The 13,546-nt window shown below is 44.6% G+C and overlaps 1 protein-coding gene across 4 annotated transcripts in view; it reads left to right on the top strand.

Moving 5' to 3' along the window:
* Positions 1-13,546, top strand: part of rabgap1l (RAB GTPase activating protein 1-like) — a 396,343-nt gene that overhangs the window by 258,803 nt on the left and 123,994 nt on the right. For all 4 annotated transcript variants that reach the window (XM_052010817.1, XM_052010819.1, XM_052010818.1 and 1 more), the window contains one exon: positions 5,580-5,621. In XM_052010817.1, the coding sequence (XP_051866777.1) occupies positions 5,580-5,621 (42 nt within the window). The remainder of the gene's footprint in view (positions 1-5,579; positions 5,622-13,546) is intronic.

The following is a 13,546-nucleotide window of genomic DNA, read 5'->3' as shown; positions in this document are numbered from 1 at the left end:
ATGGAACAAGAAGAGAGAAACTGCTTCTTCTGGAAATTGAATCTCTTCGGTAACCAGAGGCCATAGACTTAAGGCAGTAGAGGTAGAGGGGGAAATGAGAAGTTTCTTCCCAGGGATGGTGTTTAAGATATGGAACACACAAAAGTGGTGGAAGCCGATTTCACTGAAACTTCCAGAAGGTAATTGGAGTTGAAGAGCAGTCGGTTACAGAATTGGAGGGTGCTGGATCACATGGTGGGCTGAATGGTCACTTGCATTGCTGGATTCTGTGAAACAGCTGTGATTCATTTGAGCAACTTTGTTTTTAAAAGCTATGCTCCACAATAATGAAAAGAGTTTTTTTTAAGTAATAACAGTATTCATGGATTTATACTTGGAAGTGGAGAACAAAAGGGAAAGGGCATACATTGCAATACAGTAGTACAGGTCCTAAACAGCACCCAAAGAGCAGTGGCATCTTATTCCACAGGAATTGTACCAGTATGGCTGTTCATTTTGATACGATCTTAGGACACGGTTACTGCAGAGAATGGGAAGGTGGGTTAGGAGCAATTTCTTCCTGCATGTAGAATAGAATGCTTTGCCAATGAAATTGATGGGGCCAAGATTGTTGAACCTTGTAACAGAAATATAGGTAAATATTTGATGCTGAGGAATGCACACTGCTCAGGATGGGGGCAGTGGAATTGCTTTAGGATGTTTCTGTCAGCAGGTACAGATAGAGACTTGTATTTCAATGGATCTAATTTGCCTTTAATAAGCCATAGAGTTATACAGCACAGAAAACAGGTCCTTCAGCCCAATTAAGATGTCTATCCGAGCTAGTCCCATTTGCCTCAGTTTGGCCCATATCCCTCTAAACCTTTCCCCTGCATCTACCTGTCCAAATGTTTTTTAAACATTGCAATTGTACCCACCTCTACAGCTTCTTCTGGCAGCCTGTTCCATGTACCCACCACCCTCTGGGTGAAAAAGTTGACCCTCAGGTCCCTTTTAAACCTTTCCCCTGTCACCTTAAACCTCTGCCCTCAAGTTTTAGACTCCCCTCCCCTGGGAAAAAGACTGTGACCATCCACCTTATCTGTGTCCCTCATGATTTTGTATACCTTGTAATTCAGCAATGGTACACAATTAGTTTCTCCTTTCCTTGTATGCTTCAAAGATTGTTTCTCAGTAACCACCTTCAGAATGTGAAACTTGTAATGCAAGTCTTTCACACTCACAACAGGCTTTGTTGCCCTTTGGTATTTGTATCTCTCTCTGAAGCCTCAAAGCCTGGAGGCCAAATTGCACTGTGACCGCAGCTCTGCACAATCTGATCAACACCTCTTCCCCCTCCTATTCAGCATTCCATTAATGTTTGGGATTGACAGTTTGTGTTTAGACATTTTCAGCATCTCCTCCCTTTGATCTTTGTTCCTTACCTGTTTCCTCCTTCATTATCAGTTGCATAATTTCATTGCCCTCTGTGAAATACTGTGAGACCAGACACAGACAAGGCGGCCACTTCACCGAGCATCTGTGCTCTGTCTGCCGTAGCCATCTTGAGCTCCCGGTTGCCAGCCATTTCAATTTCACCGCCCCCCCCCCCCCCCCCCCCCCGCCACTCCCACACCAACATATCTGTCCTCGGCCTCCTCCACTGCCAGGGTGAAGCTAAACACAAACTAGAGGAACAGCACCTCGTATTCCGCCCAGGTAGTATACAACCTGATGGTCTGATGGCATGAACATTGAATTCTCCTATTTAAGGTAACCTGCACCCCCCATCCCTTTTCTCTCTCCTCCTGATCTACCCAATTCTTCCTACATTCACTCCATCTGCCCCTCACCCACACACTCCTCCCACTGGGTCCCCTCACCCCCACTGTTCCCATCTGCCCTCCCCACCTCCCTCCCTTGATTCCATCCTCCACCTTACCCTCCTATCAGATTCCATCATCTGTAGCCCTTTGTCACCTCCGCCTTTTTATCACCTCCAAATGTTATTCCGTATCTCAGATTTTTGTAGTGAATTGTGAATTGTATAAGGGCTAACTTCTATAAGCCGAATGGCTGTAACACAGGATCACCTGTGCACCAGTTGTTGAGGTCATTGTGAATTCAGTGACTTACTTCAGATTGAGCAGCTCCTTAGCTCTCTCTAGTGGTGCTCTCAAATAACAGGTATTGGTTTACTATTGTCACTTATACGGTACAGTGGAAAAACTTGTCTTGCATACCAATCGTACAGGTCAATTCATTACACAGTGCAGTTACATTGAGTTAGTACAGAGTGCAATTAGGTAGTACAAGTAAAAACAATAACAGTACAGAGTAAAGTGTCATAGCTACAGAGAGTGCAATAACGTACAAGGTCACAACAAGGTAGATCGTGAGGTCAGAGCTGATTTGGAAGTGGCACCAGGTAGTAAGGTGATTGGTAGGTGAATATTCTTATCAGCCAGTTACTCTATGCAGTCAGGCAATTTGTGATTGTTCAAAGATTTGTGAGCCTGCATGAAATGTTTGATACTGAGGAATTCCTGGTTACCTTACGCTAATGGGATGCACTGAAGAATATCTGTGGGAGATTGACCTGGCACAGTCCTGCAGGGTTGCCAGTGAAAGAACCAGGCATTTAAACCTTGCCCTTCACAACCTCCCAACATCGCACAGCACCTCACAGGCAATGAAATACTTTTAAAATGACGAGAGAGTCAACATAGCTTAGTGTGGGGGAAATCCAACCTCACTGATTTGATCGAGTTTTTTGAGGAGCTAACCAAGAAGATTGAAGAAGTCAGGTTGGTCAGTGTTGTTTATAGGGATGTCAGTAAGGCATCAGACAAGATCCCACATGGTAGGCTCATCCAGAAGGTTATAGCACATGGGATCCAAAGCAAGCTGGCTGATTGGGTACAAAAATGGCTTTGTGATAGGAGGTAGCAGGTAGTGGTGGAAGGATGATTTTCTGACTGGAAGTCTGTGACCAGTGGTGTACCACCGGGATTGGTGCTGGGACCGTTGTTGTTTGTATTAACAACTTGGATGTGAATGTAGGAGGTAAGGTTAGTATGTTTGCAGATGACCCAAAAATTGGTGGTGTGGATAGCAAATACATTTTTTTTAAGGCTCGCAGGCAGATAGATTTAGATTAATTTGGCATCATGGTCAGCACAGATATCGTGGGCTGAAGGACCTGTTCTGTGCTGTACTGTTGTATGTTGTGTGTTACAATCCTTTTAAATAAATGAAGTCATTGTCTGCTTAACATCTTTTGCATTCAGTCAGTTATCAAAACTGGGAGTGATATTGTACCATGCTCCCTCATCTTGCGGCGGGACCGATATGACGGACAGCTTTTGTGCCAGTCACCTAGGAGCTGAACAGGATAATAAAGTTTTAATTTGGGAGCTAATGACCCTTCCAAAACCTTCTTGAAGGGCCTTCTCACAGACCGTGTTCAAATATTCTTCCTCCTCCCACCCCACTTACCACCCTCCTGCTGCCCTCTGAAGTTCTTTTCAGCACGTTTTATTGATGGGCACAAATGAAACAACCCTTGCCTGTGTGCAGTATTTTCCAGACAACATTCAGGCATGGGCTGATTCGTGACAAGTACGTCCACACCACAGAAGTACCACACACTGATCACATCCAACAAGAGCAAGTCTAACCATCTGTTCTTGACATTCATTGGCAATACCTTTGGCAACCATCAATATCCTGGTATCACCATGGACCCTTCCCACCATCAGTCCTATCTACAGGAGGCACTGCCTCAAGAAGGCAACATCTATTATCAAAGATTCCCACCAGCCAGGCCATGCCATCTTCTCGCAGCTACCATCGACCAGGAGATACAGCAGCCTGAGTCCCACACTACTAGGTTCAAGAACAGCTATTTCCCTTCAACTATTCAGTTCTTGAACCAACCTGCACAACCCTAATCTCTACCTCAGTTTAGCAACACTGTGACCACCTTGTATGACAATGCACTTTTTTTTGTTCTATTTGTTCTTCCTTGTAAAAATTGTGCATGATTTATGTTTAATTTATGGTTTTGCAAATGTTGAGTATCTAATGCTCTGTGCCTGTGACGCTGCTGCAAGTAGGGTTTTTATTACACTTGTTCATACATGTACTGGTGCATATGATAATTAACCTGACTGACTTTGACTTGAAACTCAACTGGACCAGCCACATAAATTCTGTGGCTACCAGAGCTGGCCAGACACTGGGCCTCCTGTGGCAGGTAACTTCCCTCCTGACATCTCAAAGCTTTTCCACCATCTACAAGGCACAAGTTGGGGATATAATGGAATATTCTCTACTTGCCTTGATAAGTGTAACTCCAAGGAACCCCATACCATCGAGGACAAAGCAGCCCGCTTGATTGACACCCCAACAATCACCCTATTGATTCATTCCCTCCACCACCCGCGTGGAGTGGCTGCAGTGTTACTGTCTACAAAATGCACTGCAGTTACTTGCCCAAATACTCCCACAGCACCTCCCAACCCTGCACTCATTACCACCAAGCAGAGCAAGGGCAGCAGGCACATGGGAATGCCACCACCTGCAAGGTCCCCTCCAGGTCACACACCATCCTGACTTGGAAATATGTCACCAATCCTTCACCATCACTGGGTCTGAATCCTGGAACTCCCTCCCCAACGACAATGTGGGAGCACCTTCACCACAAGGACTGCAGCCACTCACTCCGAATTTCTGAGGGCAATAAATCCTGGCCTTGGCAGTGATGCTGAGATCCTGAAATTGAATTTAAAAAAGTGAAATGGGAGTTGTTATTAGGATGAGCAAAACCAGAACCAAAAGCATTGAGGAAATTCCAGGGTTATAGGGCTAAGGTGTCGAAATGAAGGGGTGAAATCTCAGGGAAACACAACCAGCCAGAATCAGAGGGGTGGAGGAAGGATGATATCACGGTGATAAATATTGGAGATGGAGAACTGGGAAACTGAAGTCAAAGTTGAGTTTATTGTCATCTGCACAAGTACATGTTTGCACAGGTGCAATGAAAATCTTACTTGCAGCAGCATCACAGGCACATGGCATCGTATAAGTAGCATTCATAAGAAAAACATAAATATAAATTATATACAATTTTTATCAGAAAGAACACAATTAGAACAAATCTGTAGCTACTACCAATGGTGGAGAGGGATGTGCCCGTGATGTATTGGGCTGAGTCCACTACTCTCTGCAGCTTCTTGCATTCCTGTGCATTTGTATTGCTGTACCGGACCATGATGCAACCAGTCAGGATACTTTCAACAGTACATCTGTAGAAGTTTGTTAGAGTGTTCTGTGACAAGCTGAACCTCCTTAAGCTCCCAAAGAAGTAAAGATGCTGGTGCTCTGTCCTTGTGATTGCATCTATGTGCTGGGCCCAGGACAGATCATCCAATACGTTAATGCCCAGAGTCAAGAAGGACAACGTGGATGTGAAAACAGGTGGTTTCAGGATGGGGATCCGGAGGGAATTATCCTGTCCGTAGTGGTGTCTGGTAATATTTAAGGGAGTCAAAGTTATGTCTGAGTTTTAACACTGCTTCCCTTTTCTGTTTTCTCAGGGACTGAGCATCATTTTCAATGTGGCCCTGGCTCTACTGAAGGTAAGAATGGAAATGTAGAAACAAACACTAGCCACTACTTAAAGACCATTAGAGTTTTGTCACCTTGTCCAGTCCAGCAACCTGGAACACTAACTTCCTGAGGCAGCATCTAATTGATCTGTTTAAATCAAAACTTGAAAATCTTTGTGCAACACAGAATCAGTTCCTATTATTAAATGGGCTTGATGATAGGAGGCGGAGGGTAGTGGTGGGTGGGTGTTTTCTCTGACTGGAATTCTGTAACAAGTGGTGTACCACAGAGGTCGGTGCGGGGACCTTTGTTGTTTGTAATATATTTATATAGATGACTTGGATGAGAATGTAGGTGTATGATTGGCAAGTTTGCAGATGAAATGAAAAATGGTGGAGTTGTAGATAACAAAGAAGATTATTTAAGGATACAGTGGGACATAGATCAGCTGAAAAGTTGAGCAGAGCAGTGGCAGATGGAATTTAATCCAGATAGCTGTGAGGTAATGTAGTTTGGGATGTTAAATTTGTAGGACCTATAGAGTAAATGGCAGGGACCTTAGGAGCATTGATGTACAGAGAGACCTTGGGGTGCAAGTCCATAGCTCCCTGAAAGTGGTGACACAGATGGATAGGGTAGTGAAGAAGTCATTAGGTATGCTTGCCTCCATAGTCCAAGGCATTGAGTATAAGAGTTGGGATGTCATGTTGCAGTTGTACAAAACTTTGGTTAGACTGCACTTGGAGTACTGTGTACAGTTCTGGTTGCCACACTACAAGAAAGATGTGGTAGCAATAGCGAGGGTGCAGAAGAGACTTGCCAGGATGTTGAAATGGAGGGCTGTGGTTATAAGGAGATTGAATAGGTTGGCTTTATTCTCACTGGAATGTAGGAGGCTGAGGGGTGACCTTAAAAAGGTTTATAAAATTATGAGAGACATACATAGGATAGATGTCAGAATCTTTTTCCCAGTCAGGGAGTCTAGAACTAGAGGGCACAGCTTTAAGTTGAGAGGGGAGAAATTTAAAGGGTATCTGAGGGGCAAGGTTTTCACACAGAGTGGTGGTTATCTGGACCGAGTTGCCAGAGGAGGTGGTGGAGGCAGATACAATTACAATGTTTAAAAGCCATTTGGACAGATACTTGGATAGAAGAGGCATAGAGGGATATGGGCCTAATGTGGGCAAATTGGATTAGTGTAGGTAGGCACCACAGTCAGCATGGATGAGGTGGGCTGAAAGGGCTCGTTTCTGTGCTGTACATTTCTATGATCATCCATGTTGTTTTCAGAAGAAAGGCCTGTGATTGGCCACAGAGGTTGTCCCTGGGCATAACCTGCTACTTGTAAATTCACACCCCAATCTGGATTTTATTTCAAATTCGATTTCTTAATGATAACTCTTTGTCAATCTACTACAATCAATGTTCTTGGCTGCCAATCTCTGCCATTTTAAGACAATAGAAACGTACATAACAAGGCTGCCCAAATAGCACAGCACTTCCGAGGCTTCCTCACCACACCTTTGACAAACTCCAGACTCCCTGTCCTGGGGGACAAGAAACACCAGGTTCATGAGAACATCAGGTCACTTACAAGCCTCAATCCACCTCTACTTTGAAACTGATGGCTAATGAGCTGCTAGATCCAAATCCTCAACTCCTTACCTGACATCACCTTGGGACCATGGCAGCTCCAGGCTGTCACTCACCACTGCTTCAATGGCAGTTAGAGGTGGGTATTGCATCGGCTCCTGCCAGAAATACCCACATCTTAAAATCAATTTTTTTTAGTGTTGGTCCAGCTCTGGTGCTGGAGGTTTTCTGCTATTTGTAAAATCACCATGTCTGTTATGTGTGGCAGTGGCATTAATAAGATCTCCTTAAATTCATGGAATTAACTGCTAGTGTTGTATGTGTTTCAATATCTTCCACCTCTTCTTCTCATGTAATTCCTACCTCCTTGTGACAACTTACCATATTTTCTCAGATGGAAATGCTGACCTCGCGCAAACCATTTTCCTTCGGTTCCCATCTTTTGATGCAGCATAAAAGCACAGTGCTTAGGTGGTTACAGGGGTCTTCTGGCAGTGTATCAGTACATAGAGTCGTACAGGACAGAAACAGCTAGACCCGTTTGGCCCATATCCTTCGAAATCTTTCTTATCCATACATCTGTCCAAGTACCTTTTACATATTGTTAATGTACCTGCCTCAACCACTTCCTCTGGCAGCTCATTCCATATACTGACCACCCTCTGGGTGAAAAGGTTGCCCCTCAGGTTCCTATTAGATCTCTCCCCTCTCACCTTAAACCTATTCCCTCTTGTTCTTGATTCCCCAACCCTGGGAAAAAAACTACTTGCATTCACCCTATGCCCCTCATGACTTTATACATCTCTATAAGATCACCCCTCATTCTCCTCCTCCGCTCCATGAATAAAGTCCCAACCTGCTCAACCTCTCTTCATAACTCAGAGTCCTGGCAACATCCTCATAAATCTCCTCTGCACTCTTTTCAGCTTAATGGCATCTTTCCTATCGCAGGGTGACCAAAACAGAAAACAACATTCCAATATAGTACAGGGACTGCCCCTCCACTTCCTCACCCTTGCTATCAATGTCCAAGAAACAAGCATCTGATCCTTATGAACTGCTGGATCCAAATCTTCCAACTCCCTATGTAACATCGCTGTGTGCCCGTGGCAGTGCAAGGCTACAGTTCAACCTGGTGGGCCAGTTTGTTTCAGCCAGCATCTGAATGACCTGGTGCCAGTGCTGTCCTCCAGGATCACTGGCATGGCTCCCTGCTTTTCTGATAGGACCAACCCCTGGGCTTCCTGTCAGCCACTACTTCCCATTTGTACCCATAGTTCTATCTCAGTTATTTGAGTTGTTTTATTGCTCTGGGTGGTGTGTTTAATGAATTTTGTAGATCAATTAGCAACTTTATTACTCTCACACATAATGAATTGAACTATCCTGCTTTTCTCTTTGATTGACTGTACTCTACCCACTTCTGAGCAATCGGCACTTTAATAAGAACATTCCTGTGTCTGGCAGGATGTGGGCATCGTTGGCCAATCTGGTTCCTAAGTGCTCTGTATATACCATGTGGTATGATTTCTTTGGAAAACTGGTCAAGAAGCACTATCAGACTTGCTGTGCAATCCACAATGTCCACAATCTTCTGTCCATGTTTCTGTGCACCCGATGTATAAAAGCATCCACACGGACTCAGTGGCATCCACTTCTGGATGTAATACATTTCCAAAGCTGTGAAACAGGAATCTGGAAGGAGTGGGCATTGCCATGAACTGCTGCCTGTTACTTTCAAAGACTTTGTGAGTTGCTGCACTGCTTCTGTAGATAATATACTCTGCAGCCATGGTGTGCTACTGGTGGATCTGAAAGGCTGCTTTGTCCCAGAGAGCGTTGAACTGTTGCAGTTGTGTACATTCAGGCAAGCATTGAGTTTTCTATCATGCTCCAGGGTTGTGTTTTATGAAGTTGGAAAATAAGAAGTCACTTGTTGCAGAATATCTGCTGGTATATTTGTAGCTGCAATATTTCAGATTTCACATGATACAGAAAGAGACCATTCAGCCCATCGGGTCAATGTTGGCATTCAGAGCATTTCCATTAGTCCCATCCCCCTACCTTTTTTCCCAGTAACCTGTTCTCTATCTCATGCCCATCAACTCCACCATGAATCTCCTACCATCAGCTACATCAGGAGAAATTTATATTACAGGCAGTCCCCAGGTTACATCAGAGATACGTTCCTGAGAACGGTTTGTAACTCGCACTGTTCGTAAGTCAGAAACAGTATGCAGGAGAGGATCACAGAAACAGCTGTGACAGGAGAGCAGGCAGGCATGGGAAGAGCAGCCACCATCCCAGATATGGGAGCAGTGTTCATAGCGAGTACTTGAGGAGAAAGCCGTTTTGATGTGGAAGGAGAAATTAAGCTTCCTGATGGCAACCTTATGAATGGAAATGTGAGGGCCCTGTTCGGAATTGGAAGCAGTAGGATGTCGAGATGTCAACGGATTTAAAAAAAAAGGATTAAGGCTGGAAACACAACAGATAAGGTGAGTAGCTTGGAGAGCACTTGATGTTTTGGATGCATTGTTAGAAGATCATGGACTACTAGTGATTTGGCACCTTAGCCCTCTAACTCACTGGAAGAAATCAGATGTCGTTAGAGGGAAGATATGCCTTGGGGTTTTGATCTTGACCAGAGCTAGAGTTTTAAAATTATTGAGGCTCAATTAATACCAGAGATTGGATGGAAAAGTTGATATACTCTTGAGAATTCTAAATGCAAATAGAAGAACCTTTCAAAAATATAGTTTGGTTACTTATTCAAACACTTGCATCACAACAACATTATATGACAGAAAACAACGGCAATCCTTTTTCTTTCAATTTTTCAACACTAGAGGTAGTTTCTCCATTCATGCTACAGAACAGCTCTCCATTACTCAAGCAAAACAGTGGAACTAGTTCTAAACTAGAATTAATACCACAGCTGGCAATGAAAGATTCATTCAGGGAAGGGTTTTGAAAGCTGGTGTTTATTATCTGATCTGTTGTGCAGAATTTCTTGAGCTAAGCACAAAATAAAAGCTTATTGATGCAATCTTCCAAAACAGTCAATTCCTTTTAAAAGCTTTTCTGCTCTGGGTTCTCCCAGGATCAATAGTGGGAGAAGGTGTCAGAGAAAGGGTGCTGAAAGCATTCACAGGAATGTTGTCCAGACTGGAGGACTTGAGTTATAAGGAGAGATTGGATAGACTCAGACTGTTGTCCCTGGAGCGCAGGAGGCTGAAGGGTGAACTTCTAGGGGTTTATATAATTGAGAGGCATAGATAGGGTAGGTAGTTACAGTGGGGGAGTCTAGAACTAGAGGGCATAGGTTTAAGGTGAGGGAGAAAGATTTAAAGGGGACTTGAGGGGCAACTTTTTCACACAGAGGGTGGTGGGTATATGGAACAAGCTGCTAGAGGAAGAGGTAGAGGTGGGTGCAATTAGTGTTTAAAAGGCATTTGGACAGGTACATGGAGAGGCAATGTTTAGAGGGATATGGGCCAAATGCTGGCAAATGAGATTAGCGTTGATAAGCCTTTTGGTTGGCATGGATGAGTTGGTCCCAAGGGTCTGTTTCTGTGCTGTATAACTCTATGAATCTATATTTATATATAAGGGGTCACCTTATATATACAGAGATGATGCAAATTTTTTTCCTTGGGGTCATTAGTGTTTGAGACTCTATTACTCAAAGGGCAGTGGAAGCAGAGTCTATGAATATTTTTAAGCTGGAGGTAGACACAATCTTGATAGGCAAGGGGGTGAAATGTTACTGGGATATACGGGAATGCAGAGCTGAGGTTACAATCAGATCAGCCCAGATCTTATTGAATGGTGGAGCAGGCTCGAGGGGCTGCAGTCTACTCCTGCTCCTAATTTACATGTTCATAAGCAATTAATGTGAGGAGGAGGTTCTGTGAACAACATCACTTTCAGGTGTGGAAAAGACTGAAATATTTGCAGACAGCTTCGGCCAGAAGTGCCAAGAGAACAATATATCTCGGTTCCCTCCTGAGATCTTCACTGTCTCAGAAACTGGTGTACTCTCAACTCCCTTCCTGTGATATCCAGTAACATTTGACAGCACTGGATACAACCTCTGGTCTCTGGGTGTAGTCAACATCCCAGGTGTGGTGCTGATGCTCAAGACCCAGCCACCAAGGTGCTCTGTCATTACCCAGCTTTGTGGAAAAGTCCCCAGAAATGTGCTGTCCACAAAAAGCAGGACAACACTAATCCAGCTAATTAGTACCCAATCAATCTATTCTCAATAAGCAATGTGATACACTGCAGAGCTAAATTCCAGAGGTGACCTGAGAGTGGCTGTTTTTGACATTGGCAGCACTTGACATAGAGTGCTGTCAAGGAGCCCTGGCAAACTTAAAGCCAATTAGCATCACCTTATTGGTTGGAATTATGGTGAATGACTGCAAGACCCAGACAATATTCAAAGTCAAAGTCTGGTTTATTGTCATATGCACAGGTGTAATGAAAAGCTTACTTGCAGCAGCATCACAGGCACATTGCATCAGATACACATAATGCACAAGAAAAACATAAATTATACAAAAACATACAATCACCAAACTCCGAGACCTGGGACTCAACATCTCCCTTTGCAACTGGATCCTTGACTTCCTGACCAACTGACCACTATCAGTGAGGATAGGCAGCAATACCTCCAGCACGATTATTCTCAACACTGGTGCTCCACAAGGCTGCGTCCTCAGCCCTCCACTCTACTCCCCATACCCTCATGACTGCGTAGCCAGATTCTGCTCTAACTCCATCTACAAGTTTGCAGATGATACCACTATAGTGGGCCGTATCTCAAATAACAATGAGTTGGAGTACAGGAAGGAGATAGAGAGCTTGGTGACATGGTGTCATGACAACAATCTTGCCCTCAATGTCAGCAAAACAAAAGAGCTGGTCATTGACTTCAGGAAGGGGGCAGTGCACACGCTCCTACCTACATCAATGGTGCTGAGGTTGAGAGCTTCAAGTTCCGAGCCTGTTCTGGTCCAACCTCATATATGCCATAGCCAAGAAAGCTCACCAGTACCTCTACTTCCTCAGGACACTAAAGAAATTTGGCATGTCCAGTCCAGATGAAGGGTATCAACCTGAAATGTCAACTGTGCATTTCTCTCCATAGATGCTGCCTGACCCACTGAGTTCCTCCAGCACTTTGGGTGTTGCTCAGTGGTAGAAGCTGCAGGTTTGGGAGATACTGTTGTGGTAGTCTGGGTGAGTAACTGCAGTGCATTTTGTGGAGAGTACACACAGCTGCAGGTGACTTTGCACTGGTGGTCAAGGGAGAATATATGTTGAGGATGTTTGGATGGGGTGCCAGTCAAACAGATGGCTTCATCTTGGATGGTGTTGAGCTTCTAAGGAGTTGTTGGAACCACATCACTCTGTGCATGTGGAGGATGTTCCATCACACTCCTGGCATGCCTTGTAGATGGTAGAAAGGTTTTAGGGTATCAGCAGGTGAGTCACTCACCACAGGACGCGTAGGCAACACTTGACCACCAGATGTTCCAGGTTGGGGAAACAGGACTGAGACAGAATCGCCACGTCTGTGCAATGCACGATGAGTTAATCATGAAGCAAACGCTACTGCCTCTGCCTTTACCTGATGCCGCCATCCAGTCCAGGTGGTGGATGGTGAAGCCTTTGGGCTGGAGTGCTATGTCCAGAGTGCTGGGCGTGAGCCGTGACTCTGTGAAGTAGAGTACACAACAGTCCCTGATGTCCCTCTGGTACTGCAGTCTTGCGCTGAGGTCTTCAGTTTTATTTTCCAGAGGTTGTACATTAGCCAGGAGGATGGTAGGGAGGGGGGACCTTAGGGCCCTGCGCTTCAGTTATGCCTGGAGTCCTCCCCGACAGCCACGTTTTCTGAGACAATGGAGACCTCCCCTGACCTTCCAGCTACTGCACTCGTTCCCTGGGTGGTCTGGATTCCCGAGTCTGTCAGGTCTGAGATCGTTAGTTCTTTTAAATAGGTTGAAACAATTACTGCACTCTCTGTGGCTGCAGATTTCAGCTGTAATAGTTTCAAGCGGGAGTACTTGATGATTCCCTTGGGAGCTGCACACAAAGCATCGCCCCTCTCTGGCACCTTTTTTGTTTTTAAAAAAAAGGACCGAAATCCACAGAATAAAAAGATCTGTTCCTCTATTTCAACACCATCTTCCCATTCTTCCCCTCGATGTGTTCTGTACCTACATAACTATCTGCCTCCTCTAAATATATTCAGCAACTTAGCCTCCATAGCCTTTTGTGGCAGAAAATTCCCCAGGTTCACCACCCTCTGGTGAAGAAATTCTTCTCCTAAATGTCTTATCCCCTGTACTCT

The sequence above is a fragment of the Pristis pectinata genome, chromosome 3, assembly GCF_009764475.1.
Source record: "Pristis pectinata isolate sPriPec2 chromosome 3, sPriPec2.1.pri, whole genome shotgun sequence".
NCBI classification, from domain to species: domain Eukaryota; kingdom Metazoa; phylum Chordata; class Chondrichthyes; order Rhinopristiformes; family Pristidae; genus Pristis; species Pristis pectinata.
Note: the sequence above shows the minus strand (reverse complement) of the source record. Positions and strands in the feature narration are given on the sequence as shown.